The sequence below is a fragment of the Cetorhinus maximus genome, chromosome 15 (assembly GCF_964194155.1).
Source record: "Cetorhinus maximus chromosome 15, sCetMax3.hap1.1, whole genome shotgun sequence".
NCBI lineage: Eukaryota > Metazoa > Chordata > Chondrichthyes > Lamniformes > Cetorhinidae > Cetorhinus > Cetorhinus maximus.
The window spans coordinates 27,525,198-27,542,620 of NC_135893.1; the positions used below are offsets into that span (position 1 = coordinate 27,525,198).

General features: G+C 45.8%; 1 protein-coding gene across 1 annotated transcript in view; it reads right to left on the minus strand.

Annotated features, from left to right (window-relative positions):
• LOC144691195 (zinc finger protein 362-like) overlaps positions 1-17,423 on the minus strand; it is a 57,873-nt gene that overhangs the window by 11,289 nt on the left and 29,161 nt on the right. The window contains exons 2-3 of the mRNA XM_078559257.1: positions 12,191-12,258; positions 9,723-9,975 (exon numbers count right to left, since the gene is read on the minus strand). Coding sequence (XP_078415383.1) covers positions 9,723-9,975; positions 12,191-12,253 — 316 coding nt within the window. The 5' untranslated portion in view covers positions 12,254-12,258. The remainder of the gene's footprint in view (positions 1-9,722; positions 9,976-12,190; positions 12,259-17,423) is intronic.

Below are 17,423 nucleotides of genomic sequence, written 5' to 3' on the forward strand. Positions count from 1 at the left end.
CAGAACTGGAAGGTATAGTCGCGGACGACATGCTCTGAAAGTGGGACGTGAGATGTTCCATTTTCTGTAACTTGGGTCAGCCAAGCGCTTGGTTTCAGTGCAGGATATATAAACAGCCACTTCAGTGCGACTTAGCACGGAGTGTGTCTTTGAACAGAGTGCTGGGAGTTGGGCGGTTAGGGGGTTAGGTGAGGGGGGGGAGCAGCTGCTCCTTTGCTTTAGCCTTGACTAACTTTTCCACCCTGTAGGAATTAGTTCTTGCTCAACTACTGGGGTAAAAGTTAACTGTTTGGTGAGTATCTGGTAAGTGTTTAAGCTGCATTCTATTCCTAAGGTTTAAAAAGAATCCAAACTGGTGGTGTGGTTAATAAAATAGTTATAAAAAAGGAAAATAAGTGAGTGAATATTATAATTAAGTAATTAATTAAAACATGTTAAGGATGACAGGACAGGCGATTTGTCAAGGCTGCAGAAGGTGGGAGTTCCTGAATGCCACTGTGATCTAGGACAAACATGTCTGCAGTAAGTGTTTGCGGCTTGAGAAGCTTCGGCTCAGAGTCATTGAACTGGAGGCTGAGCTGCAGACACTGTGAAGCATCAAGGAAGGGGAAAGTTACCTGGATGCTTTATAACAGGAAACAGTCATGTCACTTGGGATAGGGTCTTCTGATTTGGTCAATGGTCAGGGACAGGAGGGTGTGACTACAACTGAGGCAGGTAAGGGGACCCAGAGGGCAGGAGCGCAGGAGCCTCAGCCTTTGCAATTGTCCAATAGGTTTGAGGTTCTCTCAGTTTGTTTGGATGAGAGCAGGGGCTGCAGGGTGGATGAGCAAACTGACCATGGCACCGAGGTACAGGAAGCCATTCAAGTGGGGGGAGCAAAAAGGAACATAGTGGTAGTGAGGGGGATTGACACTGTTCTCTGTAACAAGGAGCAGACAGCTGTGTTGCCTGCCTGGTGCCAGGATTCGGGACATCTGCTTAGGACTGGAGAGGAATTTGGAGGAAGAGGATCCAGTTGTCGTAGTCCATGTAGGTACCACTGAATAGGTAGAACTAGGAAAGAGCTTCTGCATAGTCAGTAAGAGGAGCTAGGCACTAAATTAAAAAGCAGAACCTCAAAGGTAATAATCTCTAGGCTATTATCTGAGCCATGTGCGAATTGACATAGGGCAAATAATATTAGAGAAATAAATGTGTGGCTCAAAGACTAGTGTGGGGGAAGTGGGTTCTGGTTTGTGGGGCACTGGCACCAGTATTGGGGAGAGTGGGATCTGTACCTTTGGGACGGTCTACACCTGAACTGTGCTGGGGTTGGTGTCCTCGCGAACCGCATAACTAGGGAAGTAGGGAGGGTTTTAAACTGAATAGTGGAGGCAAGAGATCAAATTTGGGAAGATGTGGCAAACCAAAGAGTACAGACAAGGCAGGAGAGAAAAATATTAATATGGGAAGTGATAAACAGAACATGACAGGAAGAGATGGTGAATACAAGTCTAAGAGTAAAAAAAGCAGTCAAAGCTAGAGGTTCAAAAATAATAAAAGGACAAAACTAAAGGTTCTGTATCTAAATATATATAGCATTCGAAACAAAACATATGAACTGATAGCACAATAGAAATAAATAAGTACAATCTGAAAGCTATTACAGATGCATGGCTGCATAGATTGGGTTCTGAATATTGAAGGGTACATGACTTTTAGGAAGGACAGGAAGCTAGGGAAGGGTGTACAGGCCCCCTAATTGTAACTGCATGGTAGGGCAGAATAAAAAGAGATAATGGGAGCTTGTCAGAAAGGTACGATAATAATCATGGGGGATTTTAAGACTGGAAAAATCAGATGGGCATAGGCAGCCTAGATGAGGACTTCATAGGATGTTTTTGGGGTAGTTTCTTAGAACAACACGTTCTGGAGCCAACCAGAGAGCAGGCAATACTAGACATGGTATTGTGCAACAAGATAGGATTAAATAATAACCTCTTTGTGAAGGGACACCTGGGTAGCAGTGATCACAATATGATTGAATTTTACATTCAGTTTGAGGGAGAGAAGAGTGGGTCGAAGACTAGTATTTTAAACTTAAATAAGGGCAATTATGTGGAGATGAAAGCAGAGCTGGCTAAATGAGGTTAAGGGACAGGTCAATAGAGATGCAGAGGCAGACATTTAAAGGGATATTTCAAAATACACAGAATAGGTACATTCAAATGAAAAAGAAAAATTCCATGGTGATGACCCTCCATCCATGGCTAACTAAAAAAATTAAAAATAGCATCAAAGGTAAAGAAAAAGCATATAATTGCGTAAAGACAGGTGGCAGGTCAAAAGATTGGACAGAATATAAAGAACAGCAAAGAATGAAAAAAAGATGAATATAGGAGGAAAAATCAGAGTATGAGAGAGAGCTAGAAATATAAAGATGGATAGTAAGAGTTTCTATAGATACTTAAATAAGAAATTAGTTAATAAAGTGATCATTGGTCCTATAGAAAAATAGTCTGGGGATTTAATAATGGAAAATATAGAGATGGGAGATGAATTGAACAGGTATCTTGCATCGGTCTTCACCAAATAGGATACAAGTAACATCCCGGAAATAGCTGTAAATCAGGAACTGGAAGGGAGGGAGGAACTCAGGAAGATTACAATCACCAGAGAAGTGGTACTTAACAAATTGTTGGAGCTGTGGGCTGACAAATCCCTGGGACCTGAAAGACTTCATCCTAGGGTCTTAAAAGAACTGGCTAGTGAGATTTTTTCCAAAATTCCCTGGATTTGGAAAAGGTGCCATTAGGTTGGAAAATAGCAATGTAATTCCTTTATTCAAAAAGGGAAGGAGAGAGAAACTGCCGGCCAGTTAGCTTAACATCTGTCACAGCGAAAACGTTTTATAGAGTGAGAAAAGGCAAAAGGGGAAGAGAAAGAGAGGAAAGCCACACACAGGATGATTGTGTGAGTTGTGTGAGGTGATATATTAACTTTGTTCCTAATGGCACTAATCTAGCGTGTTTTTCTTACTTTAAGTCTAGTCCAGTGGTTATAAATAAAATACTTAAAAAGTTATTATGGGAAAATGATTTGATTTAGTTCAAAGAACAATTTTCTGCATTAATGACCCTTTAAAAATAACTTGAATGAATGCCCTACATTATCGTACATTTTCAATCAACGAATTAATTTAAATGGAGAAAACTGGTGACAACAGCTTGGAGGAATTACTGAGTCCAACAGTGGGAGAGGAGGGCGATGCCTTTACACTTAATAAAGGTACGCGATTGGGAGAGCTGAAGTAACTCCATCGCTAAGTCCATGAACTGGACTTCCCCAGGTCAGGAAGGTAGAAAGGTCCCATCGCATGCTCCTCCCCCACCTTCCCCCACCCCACGTGTGTGTGTGTTCGCTGATCTCAACCCAGGCATCGGGGAGGTGGGGCGGGGGGTGAATATCAAGCGGGACACCGTTTCTTTCTCAGCTGTCGGAAAGTGCATGTGCAGGAATTCTGGATGGAAACACAAGCAGGATTAGTGGGCACGTGAACAGTGGCTGCTTGGGTGAGATGCCAAGATTGCACACCACCAGCGCCCCAGCAGGGTTTAACATCTGCTGGAGAAGGGAGAAAGTTCAGAGAACAGGAAGCATCAAGCTGCTCATTGTTCTTTACAACCCTGCTGTTTTATTAGAACCTGGTATATTTAATTTGAGGCAGTGTTGTAGCAGAGCACCGCTCTGTGACAAAACATCTGGCACTACAGCATGTCTGGTATTTCACTACAGAAATTCTCCAGTCTCAGACTGGATGGTGGGGGTGTGTCATAGTTCACTCAGGGAGTCCGAGTTGCTGTGGCAACATAGACTTTTACATTTAGACTCAATGGGCCGAAGGGCCTCTTCTGCACTGTGATTCTGTGATTCTATGCAGGTTGTAGTCTGGCGCCATGGACAGTGATGGTAGAGGCTCCGACGTTCTTTCCATCACATGGCTGACCAGGAATCTCTCCCGCTCTTACCGTGTGTTAGCAGCATTTGCAAGTTGATACTCAACCTGTGTGGCTGCATTATGAATGCACTTTCTGTGGCCATCAGTCCTGGGGTTGGACTCAAGCCCAGAGCTTCTGATTCAGAGGCAGGGACACTACCCACTGTACCACAAGGCTTCTCAGAATAGATATCACAGCAAAAATGTGTGACTTCTATTTTGCCTGCTTCTATCCTACACTCCAGGCCCATTAAAGTGAAGCTTTGTTAGTGGCCTCATTAATTCCTAAGTTTAAATTATTCTAGTTACTAAAAGAGCTGGGATTCCACATTTTACTGAGATGATGACTTAGGGGGTGTGGTTTCTGAGATTGTGAAGACTGTGATGATACAAACATATTAAATAGGAGCAGGTGTCGGCCATTTGGCCCCTTGAACCTGTTCCACTGTTCAATAAGGTCATGGTTGATCATCTTGTGTTTCGAATTCCACATTCCCATCTACCCCCGTTAACCTTTGACTCCCTTGCCTAATAAGAATCTATCTACCTCTGCCTTAAAAATATTCAAGGACCCCGCCTCCACTACCTTCTGAGGCAGAGAGTTCCAAAGTCGCACAACCCTCTGAGAGAAAAACATTTCTCCTCATCTCTGTCCTAAAAGAGCGACCCCTAATTTTACAACAGTGCTCCCTAGTTCTGGACTCACCCATAAGAAGAAACATTCTTCCCACATCCACCTTGTCCAGACCGTTCAGGATCTTATACACTTCAATCAAGTCACCCTTCACTCTGCTAAACTCCAGTGGAAACAAGCCCAGCATGTCCAACCTTACCTCATATCACAACCCGCTCCTTCCAGGTATCAATCTGGTAAACCTCCTTTAAGCCACCTCCAACACATTTTCACCCTTCCTTAAATAAGGAGGCCAAAACTGCACACAATATTCGAGATGTGGTCTTGAGTTAGACAGTTTGTTTCAAGGTTAAGTTGTACAAGGCCAGATCTGGATTCGATGTCAGAAGGTGGTTCTCTTCCCAGAGACAGTGAACTGCTAAAACAGGCTGCTGATCTGCTGAATTCCTTCAGGCGAGAGCTAGCCCTGTTCCTGGCTGGGACAGAGATCGCCTTATGCAAGAGGTTAGTGCTGTACGACTCGGAAAGACAGGAGGGATAGGAGAGCAATATTCCAGATATTCCCTCCCCCTGATCCGCACCCTGGGTTTTTAATCTAAAAGAAAAATACTGCAGACGCTGAACTCTGAAATAAAAACAGAAAGTGCTGGGAAAACTCAGCAGTGAAGGGTGAAGCAGAGTTAATATTTCGAGTCCAATATGACTCTCCTTTGGAGTACTCTTCACTAACTCGAAGAAGAGTCATGTTCAACTCAAAACGTTAACTCTATTTCCTCGCTCCACAGATACTGCCAGAGCTGCTGAGTGTTTTCAGCATTTTCTGTTTTTATTTCTGGGTTTGTATCTATTGTTTTTGCCTCTCCCAGGCCTGGGTATTGGATAAGGAGTGTCGTGAGGCACAGGGCAATTCGTTGCACTGGATCTATTCCTGGCCCCGTGTCGATATTCTGAGGCACCGGTCCACAGGAGCCCTCACTGAAGTGACTATCATTCATGGTGCGGGGCCAGCGAATGTTGACAGGGTATTCAACTGGGTGGGGAATTAGCTGAGCCCACCACCCCCCACACACACACACACACACACACACACACACACACAGGCGCTTTCGAGCAGGGTCATTGAATAGAGATCGGGAGCACTGGACAGTGGCTAAGCTTTGCCCCCTCGAGTCTAAGATGCCTGGGCAGATTGTGGAGCTGCTTACTGCCGTCCCAGCAGGAACAGTCTCATTCAGCACACACCAGGGATCAGGCTGGTGCTATTGTACTCAGATCTGTGTGACTTTGTAACCCGGTGCATGAAGAATGGTCACTGGAGAAAAATAAAGAAAAGGATGTGTGAGGTTCACCGATTTGGATACTGAGCAGGGTGATCTGGAGCATCATCCCATGGCTGAAGACAGGCACAACAGGGTCAGACATGTCTAACTGCTGAACAATTCTGATGAAGGGCCTAAATCTGAAACATTAACTATTCTGTTCTCTTTACCGCTGATGACTTAATCTGCCGAGTGTTAACAGTATTTTCTCTTTATCTTTTGACTAACAGAGCCACCTGGTGTCGAGGATGATAAACTGCAGATACATAACAAAACTATATTCCATTTGACTTCTTCCAGCCCTCGGTCAACCAGCAGCAGCCCTGGCAGCTTTTTGACTTCGGCAACACTGGACGGTGATGACAGACTCATCCATACATTCACTGATTAGCAGACTTACATCTTCCGGTATATGACAGCATCCGGAGTACTGTATGCAGTTCCGGTCACCACATTATAGGAAGGATGTGATTGCACTGGAGAGGGTGCAGAGGAGATTTACCTGGGCTGGAGGGCCTGAGCTATGAGGAAACATTGGATAGGCTGGGGTTATTTTCCTTGGAGCAGCGAAAATTGAGAGGGGACCTGATAGAGATGTATAAGATTATGAGGGGCATAGATAGGGTGGATAGGAAGGCACTTTTTCCATTAGTAGAGAGGCCAATAACCAGGGGGCATAGATTTAAGGTAAGAGGTAGAAGGCTACGAGAAGTTGAGGAGAAATCTTTTCACCCAGAGGGTGGTGGGAGTCTGGAACTCACTGCCTGAAAGGGTGGTTGAGTCAGAAACTCTCATAACATTTAAGAAGTATTTAGATATTCACTTGCGTTGCCATAACCTCCAGGGCTATGGGCCAAGTGCTGCAAAATGGGATTAGTGTTGTCAGATCTTTGTTGACCAACATGGACACGAAGGGCCAAATGGCCTCCTTCTGTGCTGTAAATGTCTATGAGTCATCAAACAGATCTCAGGGATTCTATTTTCAGTCACAAACAGAGACATTCACCTTCCTTCCTTACAGCCCATCGGGCTGTGAGCTTTCTGTACGCTTCTCCCTTGATTTCTCAGACTGAAATGTCAGGGAGGCAAGTAGCAGCTATGGAGGTAGAACTGTCCCAGCATCTACAGCAAGAAGAAAAGTCCTCTATTAAACTATAAGGCCAACAAAAGAACATAAGAAATTGGATGAGGAGAGACTATAGAGTCAATTGAGCCTGTTCCACCATTCAATATGATCATGTCTAATCTTTGGCTTCAACTCTGCTTTCCTGCCCACTCCCCATATCCCTTTATTCCCTGAGAGACCAAAAATCTGCCTGTTTCAGCCTAAAATTATTCAACGATGCAGCATCCACAACCATCTGGGGTAGAGAATTCCAAAGATTCACAACCCTTTGAGTGAAGAGAATTGTCCCCATCTCAGTCCCAAATGATCAGTCTCTTATCTTGAGACTGTGCTCCTGTGTTCTAGATTCACCTGCCAGGGTTAACAATCTCTCAGTATCCACCCTATCAAGCCCCTTCAGAACCTTGTATGCTTCAACGAGATCACTTCTCAATCTTCTAAACTCCTGAGAACATAGGCCCAATTTACTCAGCCTCTCATCATAGGACCAATGTAGTGGACCTTCACTGTACCGCCTCCAATACAAGTGTATCCTTCCTCAAATATGGAAACCAAACTGCACACAGTATTACAGGAGTTTTAACAGAGGCTTTCATTACTGAATGTGGAGCTAGAATTGTCTCCATTGAGTATCAAAGTGTCTCAGGGGGAAGGTTTCGCCCACGGGTCTCCTGCCAAATATGGTAGAATTGGTAGATCTTGTATACAGAACGTGAGCAGTGTCCCCTCAGTTGGGTTTGCTGCCCAGTGCAGGGCGCAGTCACCCAGTAAAGCCCCAGGTTTTATTTTCCCCCTGCGTTGATCACAGCTGGCATAGTGATAGGCATAAGGCGACAGAGTTAGTCTAGGTGTCAGCTGTGGCTCAGCGTGTAGCACTCTTGCTCTTGAGCCAGAAGGTGATAGGTTGAAGTCTCACTCTCGCGACATCAGCACATAACCTAGGTTGGCTTCCAGTGCAATACTGAGGGAGGGCTGCATTGTCAGGGGCACTGTCATTTTAAATGAGATGCTAAACCAAGGCTTCACAGTTGGATTTAAAAATTCCTATGGTTTTATTTCAAAGGAGAGGTGAGTTCATCCTGGTCAATATTTATCACTCACCCAACATTCACTAAAACAGATTATCTGGCCATTATTCACATTGCTGTTTGTGGGAGCTTGCTGTGTGCAAATTGGTTGTTGAGTTTTCTACATTACAACAGTGACCTACACTTCAAAAATGCTTCACTGGCTGTAAAGATTTGGCTGTCTTCACATCCCTAAGGGGTATATGGGAGATGTTTGTGAGGGCTAGTACCCTTGATCCCCTGCCAAGCCGCATACCCACGTTAAAAGGGGTGTGGGTAGAGGAAGCCAGTGTCCCAACTCTCACTTATGACTCTAAGTAGCTGGTTGTGCACACCAGCCGCCATACCCCAGGAAGTCGACTTGACAGTTGTGCAAAACTAAGTGAGGGGCCCATCAGCTTCAGCTGGAGGGACATCAGCCCTTCTACTGTGTGTGTAAACTGGGAAGGACAGGCAGAAGATTAGTAGGACAGTGGCTCAGAAGGTGGAGGTCAGCAAGGTGTGTGACACATCCACAGAGACAGCCATGACACTCAGTGAGGTAATGTGAAGGGTTTGGGACCTCACACAGTATAAGCCTCATAGTTAGTCATGGGGCAGCAGAAAGAGAGGTCGGCCTAGGCGTAGTTGGATGACGAATGTCACAGCGTAGCTGCAGACAAACTACAGTGGATGTGTGAGGATGGCGCAAGACAGATGAGCGTGATGTACCATGACAGCAGATCTCCTGACAGGAGTAGACACAAGCAGCAGCAGCTACAGCAACATCCCCTAGCAAAAGTGAGGGGGAAAATCTGCTCGAGTTCACATTCCTGATCTCTTTGCAATGTTACTCCTGCAGGGGACCTATAATCTGGTTATCACATGAGGGCCAGGCACAGGGTTCAAACAGCTTGTTGACACTCACACTCAGCTTTCACATATAAAGAATCATCATTTTGGCCGTCAACTGCCAGTGGAACCCTTCCATAGCAAACAAAACTTGTCTCAGAGGTGCAAAAAACAATCAAACTATGACAGCGCGGCCGTCAGCATCTGTGGAGAAGGGGAGAATAACGTTTCACATGTAGAGCCTTCACCTGAAACATTAACAAATCTGTTTCTCTCTCTCCACAAAGGCTGACTGACCTGCTGAGTGCTTTCAGCTATTTCTCTTTTTGCTCCTTATCTCGGTGGTACTTGGAATGAGGCCTGAGGGCCCATTGTACCTCTTCCCCGTCACCAGCTGGCATCCTTCACTTGCTTTGAGGCCTCATTCATGGATCGAGAGGCCAGGCGATGTTAACTTGAGCTGGATCCATCACGTTCCTTCCTCTTTGCGCCTCCCCGCTATAGCAAGAGCATGCTGTCAAGAGAGTGGGTAATACTACACTGAGAGGGACAAAGGCCCTATTATAATGGGAGAATTGGCGTCACCCGTCCCTCTTTCTCTAAGAAAGTGCCTGGCCACCGTTTACCAAATGCCTACAGTGACACGACTGAAACCAGGTGTATCGCACAGATTCAAAGCACCGCTCCGCCTCCTGAGGAAACAGGTCAGACATAAATTAACATTTAACAAGTGTCAATGAGCGTGCGAGAAAAAAAATGTCCTTACAGTTCAAAATACCTGTTACAGAACTGGTAGCAGGTCTGGCGTGGAGGGCCACGTCCGGCTGAGGGGCCTGCGCGTGGACCTCCGACAGCTGCTGTGGCTTCAGGATGGACAAGGGTGACTGGCCGCTCTGCGAGGTCGATGGCAGCAGCAAAGGCTGCTGGGATTGCACAGACGAAGGGGGCATGTGCGGTGGGCGGATCTTCTCCGCCATTAGTTGCTCCTTGATCTTGTTTATCAGCATCAGGTTATCAAGCTGGGAGGAGGGGGGAACAAGACACCGAAGAAACAGGATAACGTAACATTAATAACTAAACAAGTTTACTGGGATCATAAACCTACACACATGGCATTTGCAAGCACAGAACACCCCAGTAGAATGGCCTGTGAAAATGCTGTGGGATTGATACCAGTTTTTCTTTTATATTTGTTCACGGGATCTGACTGTTGTTGGCAAGGCCAGCATTTACTGCCCATCCTTAATTGCCCTCTATTTGGGTTGCTAGGTCAGTTAACCAGATGTCTGTTACATGTAGGCCAGACTGGGTTAGGATGGTTGATTTCCTTCCTTGAAGGACATTAGTGATCCTAGTGGGTTTTTAATGACACTCATGATCATTATTAATGTGACTAGTATATTGTTCCAGATTTATTTATTAATTAAATTTAAATTTCGTCAGCTGCCATGGTGGGATTTGAACTCATGCCTCTGTAGCATTGGTCTGGGTACGTGGGTCACTAGCCCAGCAACATTGCCACCATGCCACTGTCCCCCTGCAGCTAAGCACATTGTCCTAAGGTCAAAGTTCAGACTCCGGTTTCTTCTCCCCGCCTGTCCGCAAGGCTCTGGGTCATCCTGAGATACAGGTCCTCGGGTGGGCAGCATCCTATGGGTCCTTGCTCAAGCGGTCATGTGACAACACCACCCCCCACCCCACCCAAACAGACAGGGAATGTTGGCAAGATGGTTGTCAGTGGGGGTTATCACACCTGATGCCCATCCTAACCCTAACCCCAATCCTAGGCCTAACATGCAATCTGTAGTGGAGGTGACACAAAGTGAGCAAGTACTCAAGATGATTCACGCCCCCCCACCCTCCCAGCCCAGAGGCACTGCAGCTTATTGTAGCACCAGAGTAATTGTCCCAACCGGAATCACCAAACTCAATACAGACAGAACCAGGGAGTCATCGTGACTCAGCACAGGTGCATTTACGAAATGAGGCACAGGGGAGAGCTGCATCATTAATTCTCTTTCATTGGTGGTGAATTGTGCTGTCTTGAGGTCATGAAAGACACTATACAAATGCAAGATAGTTGTTTCTTTGCTTCCTTCGATCATAACAACAGTTATCATCTGGCAGCAAAGGTCTTTCAGATCTGGGTTAGTCAGAGTTGGGAGGGAATGTTCCATGGGATGCAAGAGCCTCCCGTCTTTGAAACAGGTTACGTTTGTGCTTTGGTTTCCCCTCTGGGGTGTGTCCCTGCTCCGTGCACCCTCTGCAGCCCCAGCAATGGGGAGGTGACCACCTTATGGCTTCTACCAATGAGGTTGACCACTAGGGGGAACTAATGTGACTAGAAATGAGCCTTCCACCTCACTTTTTCTGTCACTTCTGTGACCAACCATGCTGTGGCAGGATTCGCTGGCATTCGTTGGGTGGTGCACATTAGTTGGGTGGCACATGCTGTGCTCTCCATGGCCTGACACACATGGACGGAAATGCCCAAGAGTTGAATCTCTTAATGTGCCGTTCCAGGGGGGCCATTGGTAGAGCGTCTTCTTGTTCAACAAATGGTAGGCTGGAACCTAAAAGAATGGGGAGCAAAATTGTACCTTTTATTTGTATGAATTTTGTGCTCATCAAGATGAGGCACCATGAACAGGTCAGTACTGGGGAAGGTATCGCTTTCCATTTCAGGCACCAGGGCCCGGTAGAAGCACAGTAGAGTTCCCTTTACTCCAAACACACAAGGGTACATCAAGCCCGCCCTTGGGAGAGGAGCTCCCACCATACCAATGTGCCATTGTGACTTCCTGTGGCCAGCTGACCGGAGACATCCCTGAGAGCAACTGGCAATTTAGTGCCAATTTCTGCTGAGGTAGAACAGTAGTGCTGAGATTGGAAGTGTCTAGGTTGGAGACTGCCCACCTGATATAGGACCTTACCACCCACACCAAGGAGACTCTGATCCCATCAGCCTCGGCTAGATTTGCACCCAATTTCCATGGGTGGAAGGCCAGTGTCTAAGTCTGTAGGGCACACAGGTCCCCCAATTTCTTTTGGAAACAAGGAATGGGCTCAAACACTATAAAGAAACCATCAATAACAAAATGCAGCAGCATTTACTAGGTAGGTGTTGGTGTACATTCCTTTGCCATGTTTCTCCCTCAGATATAAAACTTCTGTAAACACACAGTGTCGCCCTGTACGTCAATGTCTCTTAACGTGGTGCCTATTCACTCATACCTGACTTGACATCGTGGGTGGAGGAGGCCAGAAATACGGATTGTTGAATCGCGGCTCAGCCATGGCAACTGTGGAAGAGCAACAAAAACCTCAAGTTACAGTAGTTCTGCAGCAAGCGATCCTTTTCCCCTTCAACTCCCCAAAATGCCAACCCTTTCCAAGGTTGGAATGCTGCTCCTTGATCCAAGAAGGATCTTCTAACACCATTCATAGGAGCAGGAAAAGACCACTCAGCCCCTTTAACCTTATCCTGCACAAGACACCTGAAGAAGAGTCATACGGACTTGAAACGTTAACTGTTTCTCTCTCTACAGATGCTGTCAGACCTGCTGAGTTTTTCCAGCAATTTTCTGTTTTTGTTTCAGATTTCCAGCATCCGCAGTATTTTGCTTTAATCTTGCACCAGAGTGTTTGTTGCCTGATAAGAAACCCACCACCCCCACCACGTCTCTCTCCCCCCTCTATTGTCTAACTGTTCCTTACCTTAATGCTGAAATCATTTCTCATCTTTCATCAATACTTCTATGGTAATTTTTTCTCCGGACTTTTCCCAAGTCAGAGACCCTGTCCTACTCATTCCATCCCCTTTCACTCTATTAAAATCAATCCAGCATCTCATCTGCTAGCTCATTCTTTCCCGAGACCTCAAAACTCCTGAAATTTAATTGTATATTAATTATGTTTAATTGTATTAACCGGGGATTCACTTGAGCCCCTATAAACAGACTGAAACTGTGGTTGTTGGGATAGAAGGTGCATGTTTGTAATGTGCATCTCCGTAAACACTTATCGAAGTGTGTAAAGATTGGCTCCGGTTCTATCCTTTACCACCTGGCTTTCTGGAATATAACCCTCAAGACCTCCCTTTACCCTATAAAACCCAAGCTTAGCATCAACTAAATACTCGATTGCTACATTTACCTCACCTTTTGCTTGTTAGAGTGCTGTATGACGCTACGTGCCCCAGATATTCGGAGTTCTCTTACAGACACTTTGCTTTGCTATCTGTCCGGCTACATTAAATAAACCTCCTGATAACCCGCCTCTTTGACAGCCTTCATTTCTGATTTAGTGACCAGCTCTTTCCGCTTTTAAAGGGATCTGGCACATTTGTCAACAATGTGCTTTTAAAAAATGTCCTGCATTTGGGCCTTGGCCCTCCCACCTAGTTTTCTCGGCCCGAGAAGAACTTTGAAATTACTGACAAGCTGACCAAGCAAGTCCACTGTGCAGATCATAGCCTGTGACTTGACTTGTATTCCCTCGAGTCCAAGAAGGTTAACGGATAATTGGATGGGGGTGTTTAAAATGTTGGAAGGATTTGATTGGGTAGGTACGACGAAACTATTTCCTCTGGCGGGAGAATCAAGAGCAAAGGGGCACAATCTTTAAATCAGAGCTGGGTCATTTAGCAGCAAAATCAGGTAGCACTGTGTCATGCAAAGGGTAGCAGAAATGTGGAACTTCTTCCCCAAAAAGGCTCAGGCGGTGGGGCAGTGGGAGCTTTGAATATTGAGATGTGTAGATTTTTATTGGGCAAGGGTATCAAGGGATATGGAGCAAATGCAGCAAAATGGAGTTGAGGTGTAGTTCAGCCATAATGAAACTGGATGGTAAAACAGGCTCGAAGGGCTGAATGTCCCTATGACTGTTGACTTCCACTGTGAAGTCAAATGGATGTAAAGCTTTCAGCAGGCTAACAGCATTACAGATTGACTGCATCACATGCCTTTAGTGTGTTAAGGTAAACAGTGTGATGTTCACATTGAAACCATACACAGCAAACAGTCTCCTCCACCTCACCAATGGCTCTTTCCCCTTCTTCTAACTCAAGCTGCAATTTCGCAGTCATCAGTGGCCCTCCACTGCCTCTCCCACACAACTATTCTTCACGTGTGAATCCACACAGTGAGCATTAGGAAGCTATCTGACTAACCCTAATCCTATCCCAACTCCATGTCCACACCTTCGAGCAGCAATTACTGGACAAGAGTCAGGACGAGGAAACCTGGCCCTTTGTTCTCTTTCTCAGCTCAGGAGAGCGTGAAGCCAACTGGACTTGGCAAGAGCCCCCTCTCACAGACTTGACTGAAATCAGTGAAAACAGCACCGAGCATGACGAAACCTCTTTCCATCCTGGTCTACTGGGCTATATAGCACTGTGTACTTACCAACTGAGTCACGGGGGGAAAGCAAGTTCCCAGGTTTGTACTATAGATCAGGGCCTGTGCCCAGCTCCTTATCACTTACAATAACAAAGTGAAAAATTTCACACTAGCTTCACATAAGACTGAAAACAGGCATTGGACTGTGCACAGGAGGACTATGTTAACATTCTCTATGAACAATTATTGAAGGGTTGGTGCCTGTGTCCCGCAGTACCCCAAACAGCCTCTCTGTGTCGCTGTTGAGAGCAGAAAAGTTGTCGAAAACAGTGGTGCCCCCGACAGACATGCAGCAATGTCATAGGATCATAGGATGGTTACAGCACAGAAGGAAGCCATTCAGCCCTCTGATCAAAGCTTCATTACAAATGCTAAATCTAATTTATAAATCCACCCGGAAACAAAGACAGAAACCACTGGCAACAATCAGCCAGCATGGCAGCCTCTGTGGAGAAAGGGCAGGCAGTCTACATTTCTGGGATCAGAACATTGTTTTGCATTGGTGAATTCCCCCATGGTATTGTATTGCTCTCAGGTTTGCATGGTGCTATTTAGTTATTCATCTGGCCTGTCCCTTTAAGGTCCCTGTTCCAAATGTTTAGTCTGGAGAAGTGCTACATAAACAAATTCAGAGAACTGATTTTAAACCGTGAGTGTCGAATCACTGGGGACCTTGTAAATTTCTGACTCCTGGTCTAGAAAACCTATCATGAAATGACAGATTTCTTTTCCCTGTTTTCCAAAATTGCTCAGCAAAGAGAGCAGTTAATAAGGCATACAGTATCTTAGGCTTTATTAATAGGGAAATTGAGTACAAGAGTAAGGAGGTCATGTTGATCTTGTATAAGACGCTAGTCAGGCCTCATCTGGAGCACTATGTCCAGTTCTGGGCGCCATACTTGAGGAAGGATGTGAAGGCATTGGAGAGAGTACAGAGGAGGTTCACAAGAATGATTCCTGGGATGAAGAACTATAGCAATGAGGATAGATCGGAGAAGTTGGGACTGTTTTCCTTGGAGAAAAGGCAGCTGAGAGGAGACTTGATAGAGGTATTCAAGATCCTGAGGGGTATGGACAGGGTAAATAGTGAGAAACTGTTCCCATTCAAGGGCATCAAGAATTAGAGGGCACAGATTCATAATAATTGGCAAAAGAAGTAAAAGTAATGTGAGGAAAGTTTTTTCACCCAGAGGGTGGTTGGAGTCTGGAACAAACTTTCTGAGAGGGTCATGGAGGCAGGTTCAATCGATGTATTCAAAAAGGAATTGGAATGCTACCTGAAAAGAGAGAATGTGCAAGGTTACGGGGATAAGGCAGGGGAGTGGGACTAGGTGGAATGCTCTTTCAGAGAGCCAGTGCAGACCCGATGGGCCAAATGGCCTCCTCCTGCACTATAAAGACACTGTGATTCTGTGACATCAGCAATTTGCAATCTGATGTCTGGAGAGTGACAGATCTGCGCTAAATGTGAGGCATTTTAAATATGTGGCGGCTGATCTCCGAGTGGCATTGCTCACTGTTAATGCAGGGCAGAGAATGGGACCCAGCAATGGAAGGCAGGCTTCTTTTCCAAAACGAGATGTTGAGCAATTTGATTGACTGTGCATCCGTACCATTTCACTGGTAGACTGGTGATGGCTAATTTGTGGCTCTTAATTGGCATTTTTCTTTGTGATTGCTGACTGGCATTTGCCCAGTTTAAACAGTAGATGCAGGGTCCCCCAGTGTCAGTATCAGTGTCTGGTATCAATGTTGGAAGGAGGAGCCTCTGAGGTATAGTCGCTGGATTGAGCTTGTGCAAGTGTTCTCACAGCACAGCCAAACACCGGAGATTTATAAAAACAAATTATGTCCCAGTCACTGTTTTATCCTCCCATGGTGGCCAAACCCTGGCACGTGCCACAACAAGACTCCACCCAACATCTGGCACCACTCCCTGGCACAGAATGGGGAGCTCATATAAACAACACTGAGGGCCAAGAGGTCCTTGCAGGCTACGTGCATTACCATTGCAGGCAGAAGTCCTGCCCTGGTGGAAGGTGTCCCAAGTGGAAGGTGAGGGTTCCTCTTTTGTAACAAGACACACGGAGAAATAAATGTATAGACAGACAGGGTTTCGTATCCCATGCCAATTTTTCACTACTTCCCTCCTCTCCTGCAGGTGATGACTCGCTGATTCTCTGGCAACACCTCGATCACATTACCATTACTGAGCAGGGCCATGGGGAGCATCATTGGACAATGATGAGAAATGGAAGCCCTTTCTGAGTTTGTCCTGGCTATAACCCAGGGGCAGTGTGTTATTAGTTTGTAGAGATCAGAGCAGCAAGCAATGCTTGTCTATATCTCACACTTGGGATTTGCTTTTCATGAGTGAGCACCAGCTGTAACCAGGGCACCTCCATCAGCACCAATGCCCTGAAGTGACCATATGCCCTCCGAACAATCACTGCACCTACACAAGATGCAGTAAACTAACCAACCACCTTCCGAATAATACTGAGACCAACCACCCACCCTCTTGTGTATAGATCATTGGTTAACTTCTTATCCTATAGATTAATACGATTGTCTCAAGAATTCAACTGCTCCACTAATATCTTGTAGGGAAGGAAACATAACCCTTACTCATTTGGCCTTTCTGTGACTCCAGTCCCACAGCAATGCTGTCTGAAGTGACCCAGCAAGCCACTCAGCTGTACCTAGAAAAGACCAGAACAAAATAGCTGGACCACCTGGCTGCAACCTTGGCACTGAATCAGGATACAAACCCCCTGCCTAACAGCTCTGAGAGGGCACCTTCACCGCTCAGACTGCAGCAGTTCAGGAAAGGGTCCACCCAGCCTCTCAATGGGTGGCACCCACATCCTGACAATGACTGAAAAGGAAGATTAAAAATTAGCTCTAGCTCCAGGCTCTTGATGTGCTCCTGTCTAGAATGGTTCTAGTTGTGGGCATCGCCCAAACAATTCTTCAGGAGCTTCCAAGGCCCATATAGGCATATGGAAAGGATGATGATTGCATAAGAATCCTTGGGGTTGCTACAATGGCTGTTGTTCAGCAAAAGG